Source organism: Stenella coeruleoalba (genome assembly GCF_951394435.1).
Source record: "Stenella coeruleoalba genome assembly, chromosome: 2".
NCBI classification, from domain to species: Eukaryota; Metazoa; Chordata; class Mammalia; order Artiodactyla; family Delphinidae; genus Stenella; species Stenella coeruleoalba.
Window position 1 is genome coordinate 150,420,818 of NC_137147.1, and position 17,457 is coordinate 150,438,274.

Consider the following 17,457-nt stretch of genomic DNA (forward strand, 5'->3'; position numbering starts at 1 on the left):
GCTTCACAAATGAATTATGCCAAACATTTAAAGAAGACTTAATTCTTATCCTTCTCAAACTATTCCAAAAAACTGAAGAGAAGGGGATGCTTCCAAAGTCATTCTTTGAGGCCATCATCACCCTAATACCAAAATCAGATAAAGATACCACAAAAATAAGAAAATTACAGACCAATAACACTGGTGAACATAGATGCAAAAATCCTCAACAATATTAGCAAACTGAATTGAACAATACATTAAAAGGATCATACACCATGATCAAATGGGATTTATCCCAGGGAGGCAAGAACAGTTCAATATCTGCAAATCAATGTCATACATCACATTAATAGGATGAAAGAAAAAAATCACATGATCATGTCAATAGACACAGACAAAGCATCTGACAAAATTCAACATCCATTCATGATAAAGACTCTTAACAAATCAGGTTTAGAAGAAATTTACCTCAATGAAAAACAGACCATATATGACAAGCCCACAGCTAAAATCATACTCAATGGTGAAATGTTGAAAGCTTTTCCTCTAAGGTCAGGAACAAGACAAGTGCCCACTCTCACCACTCCTACTTAACATAGTACTAGAATTCTAGCCAGAGAAATCAAGCAAGAAAAATAAACAGTATCAGAACTGGAAAAGAAGAAGTAAAATTGCATCTATTTGCAGTTGATATGATTTTATATATAGAAAAGTCTTATAGACTCCACCAAAAAACTGTTAGATCTCATCAACAAATTCAGTAAAGTTGTAGGATACAAAATTAACATTAAAAAATTAGTAGTTTCTATACACTAACAACAAATTATCTGAAAAAGAAAGAAAACAATCCCATTTAGAATTACATCAAGAATAAAATACTTAATTTAACCAAGGGTGTGAAAGATCTATACACTGAAAACTTTAAGAAATTGATGAAAGAAATCAGATAAGGCACAAATAAGTTGAAAGGTATCCTGTGTTCATGGATTGGAAGAATTAATATTTTTTAAATGTCAATACTACCAAAGCCACCTATAGATTCAATGCAATCCCCATCAAGATTCTGAAGAAATTTTAAACAGAATTAGGAAAAAAAATCCTGAATTTATATGGAATCACAAAAGACCCCAATAGCCAAAGTAATCCTGAGAAAGAAAAAAGCAAGAGGCATCACACTTGCCAATTTCAAGCTACATTATAAAGCTGTAGTAATCAAAATTTGTATGGTACTGGCATAAAATCAGAAACATAGACCACTGGAACAGAATCAAGAGCCCAGAAACAAACCCCAGCATGTACAGTCAACTAATATTTGACAAAGGAGCCAAGAATACTCAGTGGGGAAAGGACAGTCTCTTCAGTAAATGGTGCTGGGAAAATTTGATATTCACATGTAAAAAGAATGAAACTAGTCCTATATTACATCACTCACAAAAATGAACTGAAAATGGAATAGAAACTTCTGTGTAAGACTAGAAACCATAAAACTCCTAGAAGAAAACACAGGATAAAGAGCCTTGACATTGGTCTTGGTAATGACTTTTTGGGATGTGATACCTAAATCAGAAGTTACAAAATGAAAAATAAACAGGTGGGACTATGTCAAAGTAAAAAGCTTCTGCACAGCAAAAAAAAAATGATCAACAAAATGAAAAGGCAACCTACAGAATGGGAAAAATACTGTAAACCATATATCTGAAGAGGTTAATATTCAAAACATATAAAGAATTCATACAATTCAACATACAAAAAATCAAATTATCCAATTTAAAAAATGAGCAAAGGACATGAATATACAATTTTCCAAAGATTTACAAATGGCCAACAGGTGCATGAAAAGGTGCTCAACATCTCTAATCATTTGGGAAATGCAAAATAAAACCACAATGAGGGGGCTTCCCTGGTGGCACAGTGGTTAAGAATCCACCTGCCAATTCAGGGGACACGGGTTTGAGCCCTGGTTCAGGAAGATCCCACATGCTACGGAGCAACTAAGCCCATGCACCACAACTACTGAGCCTGCAAGCCACAACTACTGAGCTCGCGTGCCACAACTACTGCAGCCTGTGCACCTAGAGCCTGTGCTCTGCAACAAGAGAAGCCACCTCAATGAGAAGCCCACGCACTGCAATGAAGAGTAGCCCCTGCTCGCCGCAACTGGAGAGAGCCCACGCACAGCAACAGAGAACAAATGCAGGCAAAAATTTTAAAAAAATAAATAGGTTTTAAAAAAAAAAAAAAACCCCAATGAGGTATCACCTTATGACTGTTTGAATGGCTATCATAAAAAAAACAAAACAAGAGGTAACACATGATGGTGATGATGTGGAGGAAAAGGAACACTTGTGCACTGTTGATAAGACTGTACATTATATTCCAATCACTATGGAATTAAAAATATCACTACCATATATCCAGCAATTCCACCACTGAGAATATATCCAAAGGAAACAAAAATACTTTGTCAAATAAATATCTGCACCCCAATGTTCACAGCAGCAGCATTTGCAATAGCCAAGACATAGAAACAACCTAAGTGTCCAGTGACAGATGAATGGATAAATAAGTTGTGGGATATATACACAATGGAATATTGTTTAGCTATAAAAAAGAAGGAAATCCTGCCATTAACATCATGGATGGGCTTTTGAAGGCATTATCTAAGTGAAATAAGTCAGAGAAAGTCAAATACTGTATGATCTCACTTATGTGTAGAATCTAAAACAAAAACAAAAAAATAAACTCACAGAAAAAGAGATAAGATTTGTGGTAACCAGAGGCAGAGGGTGGTGGGAGGGTGGGATTGGATGACGGTGGTCGAAATGTATAAACTTCCTGCTATAAGACAAAAAGTACTAGGTATATAATATACAACTTGATGACTAGAGTTAACACTGCTCTATGGTATATTTAAAAGTTAAGAGAGTAGATCCTAAGAGTTCTCATCATCAGAAAAAAACCATTTTTTTTTTTCTTTTTGTATACATATGAGATGATGGATATTAACTAAACATTATGGTAATCATTTCACAAAATATGTAAGTCAAATCATCATGTTATACATCTTAAACTTATAGAATGTTGTATGTCAATTATATCTCAATAAAACTGGAAAAAGGATATCAAGATGGCAAATAAGCACATGAATATGCTCAACATCACTAGTCATTAGGGAAATACAAATTAAAATCATAATATGAAATACCACTAGGCACTTATTAGAACAGCTAAAATATAAAAAACCGACCACAGTAAGTATTGGTGAAGGTATGGAACAGCTGCAGCTTTTATACAGTGCTGTTGAGAATGTAAATTGGTAAAACCATTTTAGAAAACAGTTTGGCAGCTGAACGTACATGTAAAATACAACCCAGATAATCGACTCCTAGGTGTTTACTCAAGAGAAATGAAAACACATGTCCACACAAAGACTTACACGTGAATGTGCCTGTGGGCTTTACTTGTAATAGCCAAAAAGTGGAAACAACCCTAATGTCCATCAACAGGTGGTATAATTTGGTAGATTTACACCATGTGTAAAATTATTAAAAGTGAACTACTGTCACATGCAGTAACGTGGATGAATCTCAAAATATTTTACTGAGTGAAAGAAGTTACACTTTTAAAAAATATGAAATTCTAGAAAATATAAATGAGTTATCTGAAGATAGGGGTTGGGAGAAAGGCATGATTATAAAGGGTCACAAGGAAACTTTTGGGAGTGATAGATATATTTATTATCTCTATTGTGGTGATTTATCATAGGTACACACATAGTCACAAATCATCAAATTTTACACACTTTAAATATGGGCAGGTTTATTATATGTCAATTACACCACAATAAATGTGATAAAATAGAAATAAAAATACATACACTTAAAGATAGGCAAATAAAAAATTGTGAGACAGCTAAAGTATCATTTTGAGGAAAATTTTAGTTTTAAATGCTGTATTGGAAAAGAAGGTTGAAATATCAATGATCTAAGTCTTCAATTTAAGAAACTGAAAAGATTGCAAATTAAAAAGCAAAGCAGGGCTTCCCGGGTGGTGCAGTGGTTGGGAATCTGCCTTCCAGTGCAGGGGACACAGGTTTGAGCCCTGGTCTGGAAGATCCCACATGCCGTGGAGCAGCTAAGCCCATGAGCCACAACTACTGAGCCTGTGTTCTAGAGCCCACAAGCCACAACTACTGAGCCCATGCACTGCATCTACTGAAGCCCATGCACCCTTGAGCCCGTGCTCTGCAATGAGAAGCCACTGCAATGAGAAGCACGCACACCGCAACGAAGAGTAGCCCCCGCTCGCTGCAACTAGAGAAAGCTCATGCGCAGCAACGAAGACCCAACACAACCAAAAATAATATAACAATAAATAAATTTATTTAAAAATATGAATATCAATAAATATATTTAAAAAAGCAAAGTAGACAAAATTGTATAAGGAGAATTCAGTGAAAATAGAAAACAGACAATAGAAAAAATTTTTAAAAAGTTGAAAAGATTAACTGATAACTGGTTAGCAAGACTGATCATGAAAAAAAACCTGACAACATGGATCAATCTCAACATTATTGTGTAGTGAAGGAAGCCAGTCCCAAAGGAGTACATTCTATGCAGCTCCATTTACATGAAAGTCAAGAACACGAATTTCAGAACATCCTCCACTTAGGAGGATGGAGTACTTGAAAAGAGAATATAAGGGAACTTTCTGGGGGTGATGAAAATATTCTATCTATTGACTGAAGTGGTGGTTACACAGATGGTTGAGCCCAAACTCACTAAATTATAGATGTACTGGGTTGGCCAAAAAGTTCATTCGTTTTTTTCCATAGGATGGCTCTAATAACACTTACTTGTCTTTAACTTCATTCAAAACAATTTTGTTAGATTGTGACAGCTGTCATATCAGCGTGCATTTAAAAAAAGACATCAAAATTGGTGAATTTTTTTTTTTTTGCGGTACGCGGGCCTCTCACTGTTGTGGCCTCTCCCGTTGCGGAGCACAGGCTCCGGATGCACAGGCCCAGCAGCCATGGCTCACGGGCCCAGCCGCTCCACGGCATGTGGGATCTTCCCGGACCGGGGCACGAATCCGTGTCCCCTGCATCGGCAGGCGGACTCTCAACCACTGTGCCACCAGGGAAGCCCAAAATTGGTGAATTTTTATGTCGCCATTTTAATATTGAAGATGGAAGAAAAGCAACATTTTCAGCCTATTACGCTTTATTATTTCAAGAAAGGTAAAAACGCAACTGAAACACAGAAAACGATTTGTGCAGTGTATGGAGACGGTGCTGTGACTGATCCAACATGTCAAAAGTGGTTTGTGAAGTTTGGTGCTGGAGATTTCTCACTGGACAATGCCCCACGGTTGGGTAGACCAGTTGAAGTTGATAGCGATCAAACTGAGATATTAATTGAGAACAATGAACATTATACCACACAGAAGATAGCCAACATACTCAAAATATCCAAATCAAGTGTTGAAAATCATTTGCACCAGCTTGGTTATGTTAATTGCTTTGATGTTTGGGTTCCACATAAATTAAGCAAAAAGAAACCTTCTTGACCATATTTCCACATGTGATTCTCTACTTAAATGTAATGAAAATGTTCCATTTTTAAAATAAATTGTGACAGGCGATGAAAAGTGGATAATGTACAATAATGCGGAAGGGAAGAGATCTTGGGGCAAGCGAAATGAACCACCACCAACCACACCAAAGGCTGGTCTTCACCCAAAGAAGGTGATGTTGTGTATATGGTGGGACTGGAAGGGAGTCCTCTATTATGAACTCCTTTCAGAAATCCAAACAATTGATTCCAACAAATACTACTCCCAATCAGACCAACTGAAAGCGGCACTCAATGAGAACGTCCAGAATTAGTCAACAGAAAATGCAGAATCTTCCATCAGGATAATGCGAGACCACGTGTTTCTCTGATGACCAGGCAAAAACTATTACAGCTTGGCTGCGAAGTTCTGATTTATCCACTGTATTCATCAGACATTGCACCTTCGGATTTCCATTTATTTCATTCTTTACAAAATTCTCTTAATGGAAAAAATGTCAATTCCCTGGAAGACTGTAAAAGGTACAGTTCTTTGCTCAAAAAGATAAAAAAGTATTAGGAAGATGGAATTATGAAGTTGCTTGAAAAATGGCATAAGGTAGTGGAACAAAAGGGTGACTATTTTGTTTAATAAAGTTCTTGGTTTGTTTGTTTGGTTTTTTTGCGGTATGCAGGCCTCTCACTGTTGTGGTCTCTCCCATTGCGGAGCACAGGCTCCGGATGTGCAGGCTCAGCGGCCATGGCTCACGGGCCCAGCCGCTCCGCAGCATGTGGGATCTTCCCGGACCAGGGCACAAACCCGTGTCCCCTGCATCGGCAGGCAGACTCTCAACCACTGTGCCACTAGGGAAGCCCCTGCATCATTCTATATAAGAGACTTGAGCACCCGTGGACACTGAGAGACGACTGTACTTCCAGATGCATGTCTGATCATGGCATCATCTCCTGTCATCTTTTTCAAAATAACAGTGCAGTGGCTTTACACTGCCCTTTGGATAAAATCCATAATACTTAACATGGCCTGAAGGCCTAGATGGTTTGGCCTCTCCCTGTGTTTGAAGCCTCCCTTTGCAACATCCCCTTCACATCCATCCCTGCCTTCCATTACCCTGTCTTCTTTCTTGCTGCAGAGCCATTTTTTTAAATGCTATTCCTTCTGCCCACAATCTCTCCCCTGATATATAACTCCTGTATGTTTTTCAGATCTTAGCTTAGGATTACATTTTTTAAAATTCACTCACTGATCTGGTTACTTGCTCAAAGCACCATGTACCCTCCTTCATGGCATTCATCACAGTTGCACCTTAATTTTGCTTGATGTTTTGTCTAAATAACATCTAACTTCTCCACTGTAAGGTGCATGACTACAAGGACCATACTTATTTTTTATCACCTTTATATCTCCAGCCTCTAGTAAAGATCTGACAGGTACATAGCAGGTCCTCATAAATATTTATAAATGAATTAATGAAGAATTAGAAATTATCTGTTCCTAAATGAAGTAACATGTAGTTGGTGACATATTTTAAATGAACTTCAAGCAACCATCTAATCAAATGCGCAGTTAAACCATCACAGGGTTGTCTTTCATCATTCCTCCCTTCAGTGTGTTTCAGAGGCAATTATTATGTTCCAGGCACTCAGGCATAGGAGTGAAAGAGACAGGGTTCCTGCACTAATGCAGCATCTGGTTTAAGTTGACTGACTTTTCAAAAGTTACTCTAAACCAGTTTACTTGTTTCCTAAGCTCTGTGCAGAATGAGTTTATCATTACTTTTTAAAATTTTTTTTATTTTTTTATCATTATTTTTAAAATAAATCTTTAACTTTCTGATGACTATGAGACAATATTGTTCTATTTTATGGAAATCTTACTATTTCTTACACATATAAACCTGAATAATTTTACTTGCCTACCTAACTATAATAATATGTCTAATCAGAAAGAGAAGCAAGGTACAAAGAATTAAAATGGAAAAAAATATAACTACTCCCAAAAGAAAAACTTATATACAGATTAGACTCCAAGGAAAATCTTACTGCGTATCTTGAAAACACCCCTCAAAGTTAGAAACAAGGCAAAATAATTTAAAAATCAAAAACTTAAGACACATACACATATTTTTTCAGAAATCTGAAACAATATACATGTAACAAGTACATTTAAGAACTCTGATCTCAAAATGTCTACTTGATAATAAATACTTAAACATATACAACAAAATGTCATCCCACTATGTTTAAATCGATCACCAAAATGCAGACCTAGGGTCAGAAATTTGTCTTGTACACATCTAAGTTGTTTTTATAGTGTTGATGGTTTTGAACTGAGATGTTCACATACCAAGTCCTGATTACTTGAATTTGCAAAATGGCTGGCTAGAATAGGAGAGTCATCTGTTGTCATGGAAGTAAGTTTTTCTTTCTACTTCTCTAATGTATGTGCTAAAATACAGCTCAAATCTGAAACCAGAATTAGCAAATACTGATATTTACATGATTATTACATTTTATTTTCTTCAAAATCCCTTTAGAATACACCAAAATTAGAAATAATACTCCAATAACATAATTACTGGCAAGTCTGTAAAGCTGACTTCCTAACTTGTTCATTAAATACATTCTATTAATAATTCCCAGTCATCATACTATGGATGGCTCTTGAATGTTAACACAGTCTGATCATACAGCATAAACTAACACACAGACAATATCTTAAAACTCTGGGCTTCCCTGATGGCACGGTGGTTGAGAGTCCGCCTGCTGATGCAGGGGACACAGGTTCGTGCCCCAGCCCGGGAGGATCCCACATGCCGCGGACAGGCTGGGCCCGTGAGCCATGGCCGCTGAGCCTGCACATCCGGAGCCTGTGCTCCGCAACGGGAGAGGCCACAACAGTGAGAGGCCCGCGTACCACAAAAAAAAAAAAAAAACAAAACAACTTTGTAGTCACTGTAATATATTTGCCTGTGTTAAAAATATTGTACTTACCAAGATTGATTTAGTTCTATGTCCTGTTAAGTGTTACTAATTTAATCCAAAATGTATCATCTGTGCATGTAAGGAGGGTGACACCTAAATCCATCATCCAAGGCACTGTTAAATAACTAAGTATTGTCCTAATGGAGTGTCACTTTCAGGTTGACACAAAACCAAAAACTAATAGCCAGTATTTATAGAGTGTACAAAAGGCTTTCACACCCATTGATATTTGAGTCTTCATTTATTCAACAGATATTTCAGGAACTGAGTGTTAATTCTACACCAATCACTGGCTAGATGCTAGAGACACAATGGTGATCCTTATAATAACTCCGTAACAGTGGTTAACAAAATGTCATCTCAGAATCACTAGCATCAGCATCAGCTGGTAACTTGTTAAACCTGCATATTTGGACTTTCCAAGACAGTGGAGGAGGAGGAGGACGTGGAGTTCATCTCTCCCCACAAAGGCATCAAGAATACATATAGAAATAGAAAAATTCTCACAGAGCACCTGCTGAACACTAGCAGAGGACCTCAGACACCTAAAAGGACAAGAAAGATCCCTATATAACTGGGTAGGACAAAAGAAAGAAGGAAAAAGGAAGAGGAGAGGAAGCAGGACGAGACGGTCTGTGCCACAGCCCTGTGCACCTCAGCCTGAGACAGGTTTCTGCTGGTGGCTGGAATGTGGGGTTTGGAGAGCAAACCTGGGGAGGGGACTGCTGTTGGGTGTGAGAAGACAGCCAGAGGGGACGGGAGTAAGGAGCTCCACAACCAGGAATGCTCGTGGAGGAAGCCTGGACCTCCACAGAGGCAAAGAACCATTGTTGAGTGATGTGCAAAGGGCGGGGCGGCCATTACAGCCTCTCCCGTCACGCACCAGCCCCTGCATCCATGGGCACTAAGGAGGGCTCCCGCTGGAGCTGGCTCTCATGGCTCTGCTATTGCCTCCTCCACCCCTTCCCTCAGCCTGGGGGCCCCACTCACCTGATCGCTGCCTGATGGGCTCACATGTTCCAATCCCTACCCCAGCACCCTCCCACCTGGGGAGCCTGCTCACCCCGATCACCACCACGGTTCCTTCCTGCCTGATGGGCTCTTGTGCTCCGACAACCTCTGGAGCAGACTCTGGTGGGAGGAACACACAGAGGTGTGAAACCACAGCTGAACCCCAGGGGCCATGTGACTAAGGAAGAAGAGCTGAAATCTCTCCTCATGGCTGCGTGAACTGCGGAGTTACACCTCCGCTGATGGCTTCCTAAATTCAGTGCCTGCAAAACATCTGAAAGGACAAGTGCTCCAGCAGGTGGGTCGAGTCTGGCTTTAGCAGCTGTGGGCTTTGTGGGCACATACATGCAGAGGTTGGGCCAGGCCAGAGTCTCAGCTGCTTCCATAGCTCCACAGCAGGTCCAGGTGCACGACTACTGTAGTCCTGGGACCTGACTTCAGTTGAGCTGTGCCAGTGGCCTGGTGAAAACAACGTCTGAGAGTCACCAGAGCCAGCTGCCGGCAGTTAAGGTGGGACCAAGATCAGTGCCAACAACAGTGTACTTTGTGAGCCCGCACAATGGGCGAAAGGGGACAGAACAGAGTACGTTCACGGTGAACAGCTCCAGAGGAGGCATACTCAGTGGCTTATCTCCCAGTGGGAGTGCTGCATTCCCACCTACCTCACACCACAGTACAGAAACACAGCTAAGAAACAGATCTGGGGCCTCTACTCTACCAACCAGGGAGCAGACTCCACCCCTGACAGGACACTGACAACCACAGAGCAAAGGGAGGCCCCACTCAATATCCAGGGCAGGCTCTGGTCACCACAACACCAGTCAAACCTCCTATCAAGGGGATAATGGCACAAGCCTCTGGACAAACCTCACCCACTAGGTGAGACAGACACCAGAAGCAAGAGGAACTACAATCCTGCAGCCTGCAGAAAGGAGACCACACATACAGTAAGTTAGACAAATTGAAAAGACAAAGAAATATGTTGCAGATGAAGGAGGAAGATAGAAACCTACAAGAACAATTAAATAAAGCGGAGACAGGCAATCTACCTAAAGAAAAATTCAGAGTAATGATAGTAAACATGATCCAAGATCTTGGAAAAAGAATGGAGGCACAGATAGGGAAGATACAAGAAATGTTTAACAAAGACCTAGAAGAACTAAAGAACAAAAAACCAGAGATGAACAGTATAATAATTGAAATGAAAATAGACTAGAAGGAATCAATAGCAGAATAACTGAGGCAGAAGAACAAATAAGTGACCTGGAAGACAGAATGGTAGAAATCTCTGCTGCAGAACAGAATAAAGAAAAAGAATGAAAAGAAATGAGGACAGTCTCAGAGACCTCTGGGACAACATTAAATGCACCAACATTCTAATTATAGGAGTCCCAGAGGAAGAAGAAAAAGAGAAAGGGCCTGAGAAAATATTTGAAGAGATTATAGTGGAAAACTTCCCTAACATGGGAAAGGAAATAGTCACCCAAGTCCAGGAAACGCAGAGAGTCCCATACAGGATAAATCCAAGGAGGAACACGCTGAGACACAAATTAATCAAGCTAACAAAAATTAAATACAAAGAAAAAATATTAAAAGAAACAAGGGAAAAGGAACAAATAACATACAAGGTAATCCCCATAAGGTTATCAGCTGATTTTTCAGCAGAAACTCTGCAGGCCAGAAGGGAGTGGCCGGATATACTTAAAGTGATGAAAGAGAAAAACCTACAACCAAGAATACACTATTAGGTGGGGCTGAAATGAGAACCCAGCAAGGTTCTCATTCAGATTCAACAGAGAAATCAAAAGCTTTACAGACAAGCAAAAGCTAAGAGAATTCAGTACCACCAAACCAGCTTTACAACAAATGAACTTCTAAACTCCTAAAGGAACTTCTCTAGGCGGGGGGTGGATGGGGGAAGAGGTCACAACTAGAAACAAGAAAATCAAAAATGCGAAAGCTCACTGGTAAAGCCAAACATACAGTAAAGGCAGGAAATCATCCATACACAAATATGATATCAAATCCAGCAACCGTGAGAAAAGTACAAATGCAGAAAATGGGAATAGCATTTGAAATTAAGAGAACAGCAACTTAAAACAACCTTGTATATATAAAGACTGCTTTATCAAAGCCTCATAGGACGTGCAAACCTGAAAATTACAATAGATAAACACACAAAAAAGAAAAAGCAACCCAACACAACACTAAAGATGGTCATCAAACCACAAAAGAAAACAACAAAGGAGTAAGGGAAGAAAAAAGACCCACAAAAACGAACCCATGACAATTAAGAAAATGGCAATAGGAACATACATATTGATAATTACCTAAAGTGTAAATAGATTAAATGCTCCAACCAAAACACACAGACTGCGTGAATGGATACAAAAACAAGACCCATATCTATGCTGTCTACAAGAGACCCACCTCAGACCTAGGGATACTTACAGACTGAAAGTGAGGGGATGGAAAAAGATACTCCATGCGAATGGAAATCAAAACAAAGCTGCAACAGCAATACTTATATGTGACAAAATAGACCTTATAACTGTTACAAGACAAGAAAGGATGTTACATAATGATCAAGGGATCAATCCAAGACGAATTTACAATTGCATATTTAAGTACACAATTGTAAATATATATGCAACCAACATAGGAGCACCTCAATATATAAGGCAAATGCTTACAGCCATAAAAGGAGAAATTGATAGTAACACAACCATAGAGGGGGACTTTAACACCTCTCTTACACAATGGACAGATCACTGAGACAGAAAATTAATAAGTAAACAGAAGTATTAGACCAGATAGACTTAATTGACTTAATTGATATTTATAGGACATCCCATCCAAAAGCAGCAGAATACACCTTCTTCTCAAATGCACATGGTACATTCTCCAGGACAGATCACATCTTGGGTCACAAATCAAGCCTTGGTAAATTTAAGAAAACTGAAATCATATCAAGCATCTTTTCCAACCACAAAGCTATGAGATTAGAAATAAATTACAGGCAAAAAACCCTGTAAAAAACACAAACACATGGAAGCTAAACAATATGTTACTAAATAACCAATGGATCACTAAAAAAATCAAAAAGGAAATTAAAAAAATACCTAGAGACAAATGACAACAAAAAGATGAGAATCCAAAACCTAAGGGATGCAGCAAAAGCATTTCTAAGAGGGAAGTTTATAGCAATACACTCCTACCTCAAGAAACAAGAAAAATCTCAAACAACCAAACCTTATGCCTAAAGCAACGAGAGAAAGAAGAATAAACAAAACCTAAAGTTAACAGAAGGAAAGAAAACATAAACATCAGAGCAGAAATAAATGAAATAGAGATGAAGAAAACAAATAGCAAAGATCAATGAAACTAAAAGTCGGTTCCTTTAGAAGATAAAATTGATAAACCTTTAGCCAGATCCATCAAGGAAAAAAAGGGAGAGGGCTCAAATCAATAAAATTAGATATGAAAACGGAGAAGTTACAATGGACACCACAGAAATACAAAGGATCATAAGAGACTACTACAAGCAACTATATGCCAATAAAACGGACAATCTGGAAGAAATGGACAAATTCTTAGAAATGTACAACCTTCCAAGACTGAACCAGGAAGAAATAGAAATATGAACAGACCAATCACAAGTACTGAAATTGAAACTGTGATTAAAAATCTTCCAACAAACAAAAGCCCAGGACCAGATGGCTTCACAGGGAAATTCTATCAAATGTTTAGAGAAGAGTTAACACCTAGCCTTCTGAAACTCTTCCAAAAAATTGCAGAGAAAGGAAACACTCTCAAGGTCATTCTATGAGGCAAGGGCACTGTCACCCTGACACCAAAACCAGACAAAGGTATCACAAAAAAAGAAAATTACAGGCAAATATCACTGATGAAAATAAATGCAAAAATCCTCAAACAAATACTAGCAAACTGAATCCAACAACACATTAAAAGGATCATACACCATGATCAAGTGGGATTTATCCCAGGGATGCAAGGATTTTGCAATAACAGAAATCAAACAATCTGGTACATCACATCAACAAACTGAATAGGGACCTCCCTGGCAGTCCAGTGAAGACTAGTTAAGCAGGGTTAAGACTCCTTGCTCCCAACGCAGGGGGCTGGGTTCGATCCCTGGTCAGGGAATTAGATCCTGCATGCTGCAACTAAGTATCCTGCATGTCGCAACAGATGCCGCATACGGCAACAAAGATCCTGCATGCTGCAACTAAGACCCTGCGCAGCCAAATAAATAGATTAATATTAAAGAAAAAACAAATTGAAGAATAAAACCACATGATCATCTCAATAGATGCAGAAAAAGCTTTTGTCAAAATTCAACACCCAATTATGATAAAGAATCTCCAGAAAGCGAGCAGAGGGAACACACCTCAACATCATAAAGGCCATACATGACAAACCCACAGCAAACATCATTCTCAATGGTAAAAAACTGAAAGCAGTTCCTCTAGGATCAGGAACAAGACAAGGATGTTCACTCTCACTACTATAATTCAACATAGTTTTGGAAGTCCTAGCCATGCAATCAGAGAAGAAAAAGGAATAGAAGGAATCCAAATTGGAAAAGAAGAAGTAAAACTGTCACTGTTTGCAGATGACATGATACTACACATAGAAAATGCTAAAGATGCTACCAGAAAACTACTAGAGCTCATCAATGCATCGGTAAAATTGCAGGATAGAAAATTAATACACAGGAATCTCTTGCATTCCTATACAATAACAATGAAAGATCAGAAAGAGAAATCAAGGAAACAATCCCACTTACCATGGCATCAAAAAGAATAAAATACCTAGGAATAAACCTACCCAAGGAGACAAAAGACCTTTCCTTGAAAACTATGAGATGCTGATGAAAGAAATAAAAGATGACACAAACAGATGGAGAGATATACCATGTTGTTGGATTGGAAGAATCAACATTGTGAAAATGACTATACTACCCAAAGCAATCTACAGATTTCATACAATCTCTACCAAGTTACCAATGGCATTTTTCAAAGAACTAGAACAAAATATTTTACAATTTTTATGGAAACACAAAAGACCACAAATAGCCAAAGCAATCTTGAGAAAGAAAAAAGGAGCTGGAGGAATCAGGCTCCCTGACTTGAGACTATACTACCAAGCCACAATAATCAAAACAGTATGGTACCGGCACAAAAACAGAAATACAGATCAATGGATCACGATAGAAAGTCCAGAGACAGACCCACACAGCTATGGTCACCCAATCTATGACAAAGAAGGCAAGAATATACAATGGAGAAAAGACAGCCTGTTCAGTAAGTGGTGCTGGTAAAACTGGACAGCTACATGTAAAAGAATGAAATTAGAACACTCCCTACCACCATACACTAAAATAAACTCAAAATGGATTAAAGACATAAATGTAAGGCAGATACTATAAAAACTCCTAGAGGAAAACATAGGCAGAACACTCTCTGACATAAATCGTAGCAAGATCTTTTTCAATCCACCTCCAAGAGTAATGAAAATGAAAATAAAAATAAATAAACGGTACCTAGTTAAACTTAAAAGCTTTTGCACAGCAAAGGAAACCATAAACAAAAGACAACCCTCAGAATGGGAGAAAATATTTGCCAATGAGGCAATTGACAAGGGATTAATCTCCAAAATATACAAACAGCTCATGTAGCTCAATACCAAAAAACCAAACAACCCAATCAAAAAATGGGTGGAAGGGCTTCCCTGGTGGTGCAGTGGTTGGGAGTCCGCCTGCCGATGCAGGGGACACGGGTTCGTGCCTCGGTCTGGGAAGATCTCACATGCTGCAGAGTGGCTGGGCCCGTGAGCCATGGCCACTGAGCCTGCGCATCTGGAGCCTGTGCTCCGCAACGGGAGAGGCCACAACAGTGAGAGGCCCGCGTACCACAAAAAGAAAAAAAAAAAAAGGGTGGAAGATCTAAATAGACATTTCTCCAAAGAAGACATACAGATGGCCCAGAGGCACATGAAAAGATGCTCAACGTCACTAATTATTAGAGAAATGCAAGTCAAAACTACAGTGAGGTATCACCTCACACCAGTCAGAATAGCCATCATCAAAAAGTCTACAAACAATAAATGAGGAGAGGGTGTGGAGAAAAGGGAACCCTCCTGCACTGTTGGTGGGAATGTAAATTGATACAGACACTATGAAGAACAGTATGGAGGTTCCTTAAAAAACTAAAAATTCAGGTACTATATGATCCAGCAATCCCATTCCTGGGCACATATCTGGAGAAAACCATAATTTGAAAAGATACATGCACCCCAATGTTCACTGCAGCACTATTTACAATAACCAGGACATGGATGCAACCTAAATGTCCATCAACAGTGGAATGGATAAAGAAGATGTGGTGTGTATATATATATGTGTACACACACACACACACACACACGATGGAATATTACTCAGCCATAAAAAAGAACAATATAGTGCCATTTGCAGCAACATGGATGGACCTAGAGATCGTCACAGTGAGTGAAGTAAGTCAAACAGAGAAAGACAAATACCACATGATATTGCTTATATGTGGAATCTAAGAAAAGGGTACAAATGAACTTATCTACAATACAGAAATAGAGTCACAGATCTAGAAAACAAACATGGTTACCAGAGGGTAAAGGGGGGAGGGATAAACTGGAAGGTTGGAATTGACATACACACAGTACTGTATAGCACAGGGAACTCTATTCAATTCTCTGTAATGGCCTATATGGGAATAGAATCTAAAAAAGAATGGATATATATATATATATATATATATATATATATATATATATGTGTATAACTGATTCATTTCGCTGTACAACAGAAACTAACACAACACTGTAAATCAACTACACTCCAATAAAAATTAAAAAAAAACAAAAAACAAAAAAACCTGCACATTCTCAAGTCTCACCCCAAATCTACTGAATAAGAAAATCTGTGGGTGGGACCCAGGAATCTATGTTTAAATAAACCCTCCAGGTGATTCTGATATATGCTCAAGTTTGAGAACCACTGCCCTGTAAAATAGCCCCTTGCATTATATATTAGAAAATTGAGGCTCAGAGAGGGATAGAACAGACTTGAGATTCAAAACAGACTTTTCCCCACCATTTATTTATTCCAAGAGATTAGAAAGGTGTCTGGCATATAAGATGGGCACACAATAAAGATCTGTTGGATGAAAAAATGAATGAATTCTCCAAAGAGTTGTGCTATCACCCAAGTATGGCACTAGTCCAAGCAATATAATTCTAACTTATTGGAAATGTACATATTGCTAATAAGGATATTTCTTCTGAAAAGAGGTGTGTTTACCGTGACATCAAGAATTATAATTTAAAAACTATCACTTTCGAGTCTTGCCTAAAAGAGAAAGTTACCAAAGGTGATCACTACCCAAATTATTCAGTTTTTCCATACCTTGTTATTTTGCTTTACTTTACTTAACTCCAGTTTATACTTTTCTGCTTCTTCTAGAGCTCTATTCAAGCGAACTTCCATGGCACTTTGACTAGCGGCAGCTTGTTTTTGTAGTCTTCTTTTATTCTCTAATTCCTGTACAGTAAGAGAGATATGTAGAACATTTATAAACATATCATAAGTTCTTTCTATTATTCTGAAACGTTTTCCATTTCCATATTCCTTGCTTTCTCCTGAACTGTATACACACACACACGGCCAGAGACTGAACACTGAGTGACAGAGGTCTCAGGGAATTCTCACTCTGAACTGGTTTTAGGAAAATATATCCTTAAAGATGTAGTCACAAATTAGGCTTCCAAATTGCTTTTTGTTTGGAATTTTCTGCCTTTTTATTGATCCCAAGAGTCAGTATACATGTCTTCTACATTTACTTTATAA

At 38.5% G+C, this 17,457-nt stretch overlaps 1 protein-coding gene across 3 annotated transcripts in view; it reads right to left on the bottom strand.

Annotated features, from left to right (window-relative positions):
- The window catches only part of TEX9 (testis expressed 9), a 205,797-nt gene that overhangs the window by 9,892 nt on the left and 178,448 nt on the right, over positions 1 to 17,457 (bottom strand). For all 3 annotated transcript variants that reach the window (XM_079912289.1, XM_079912288.1, XM_079912287.1), the window contains one exon: positions 17,017 to 17,151. In XM_079912289.1, coding sequence (XP_079768415.1) covers positions 17,017 to 17,151 — 135 coding nt within the window. The remainder of the gene's footprint in view (positions 1 to 17,016; positions 17,152 to 17,457) is intronic.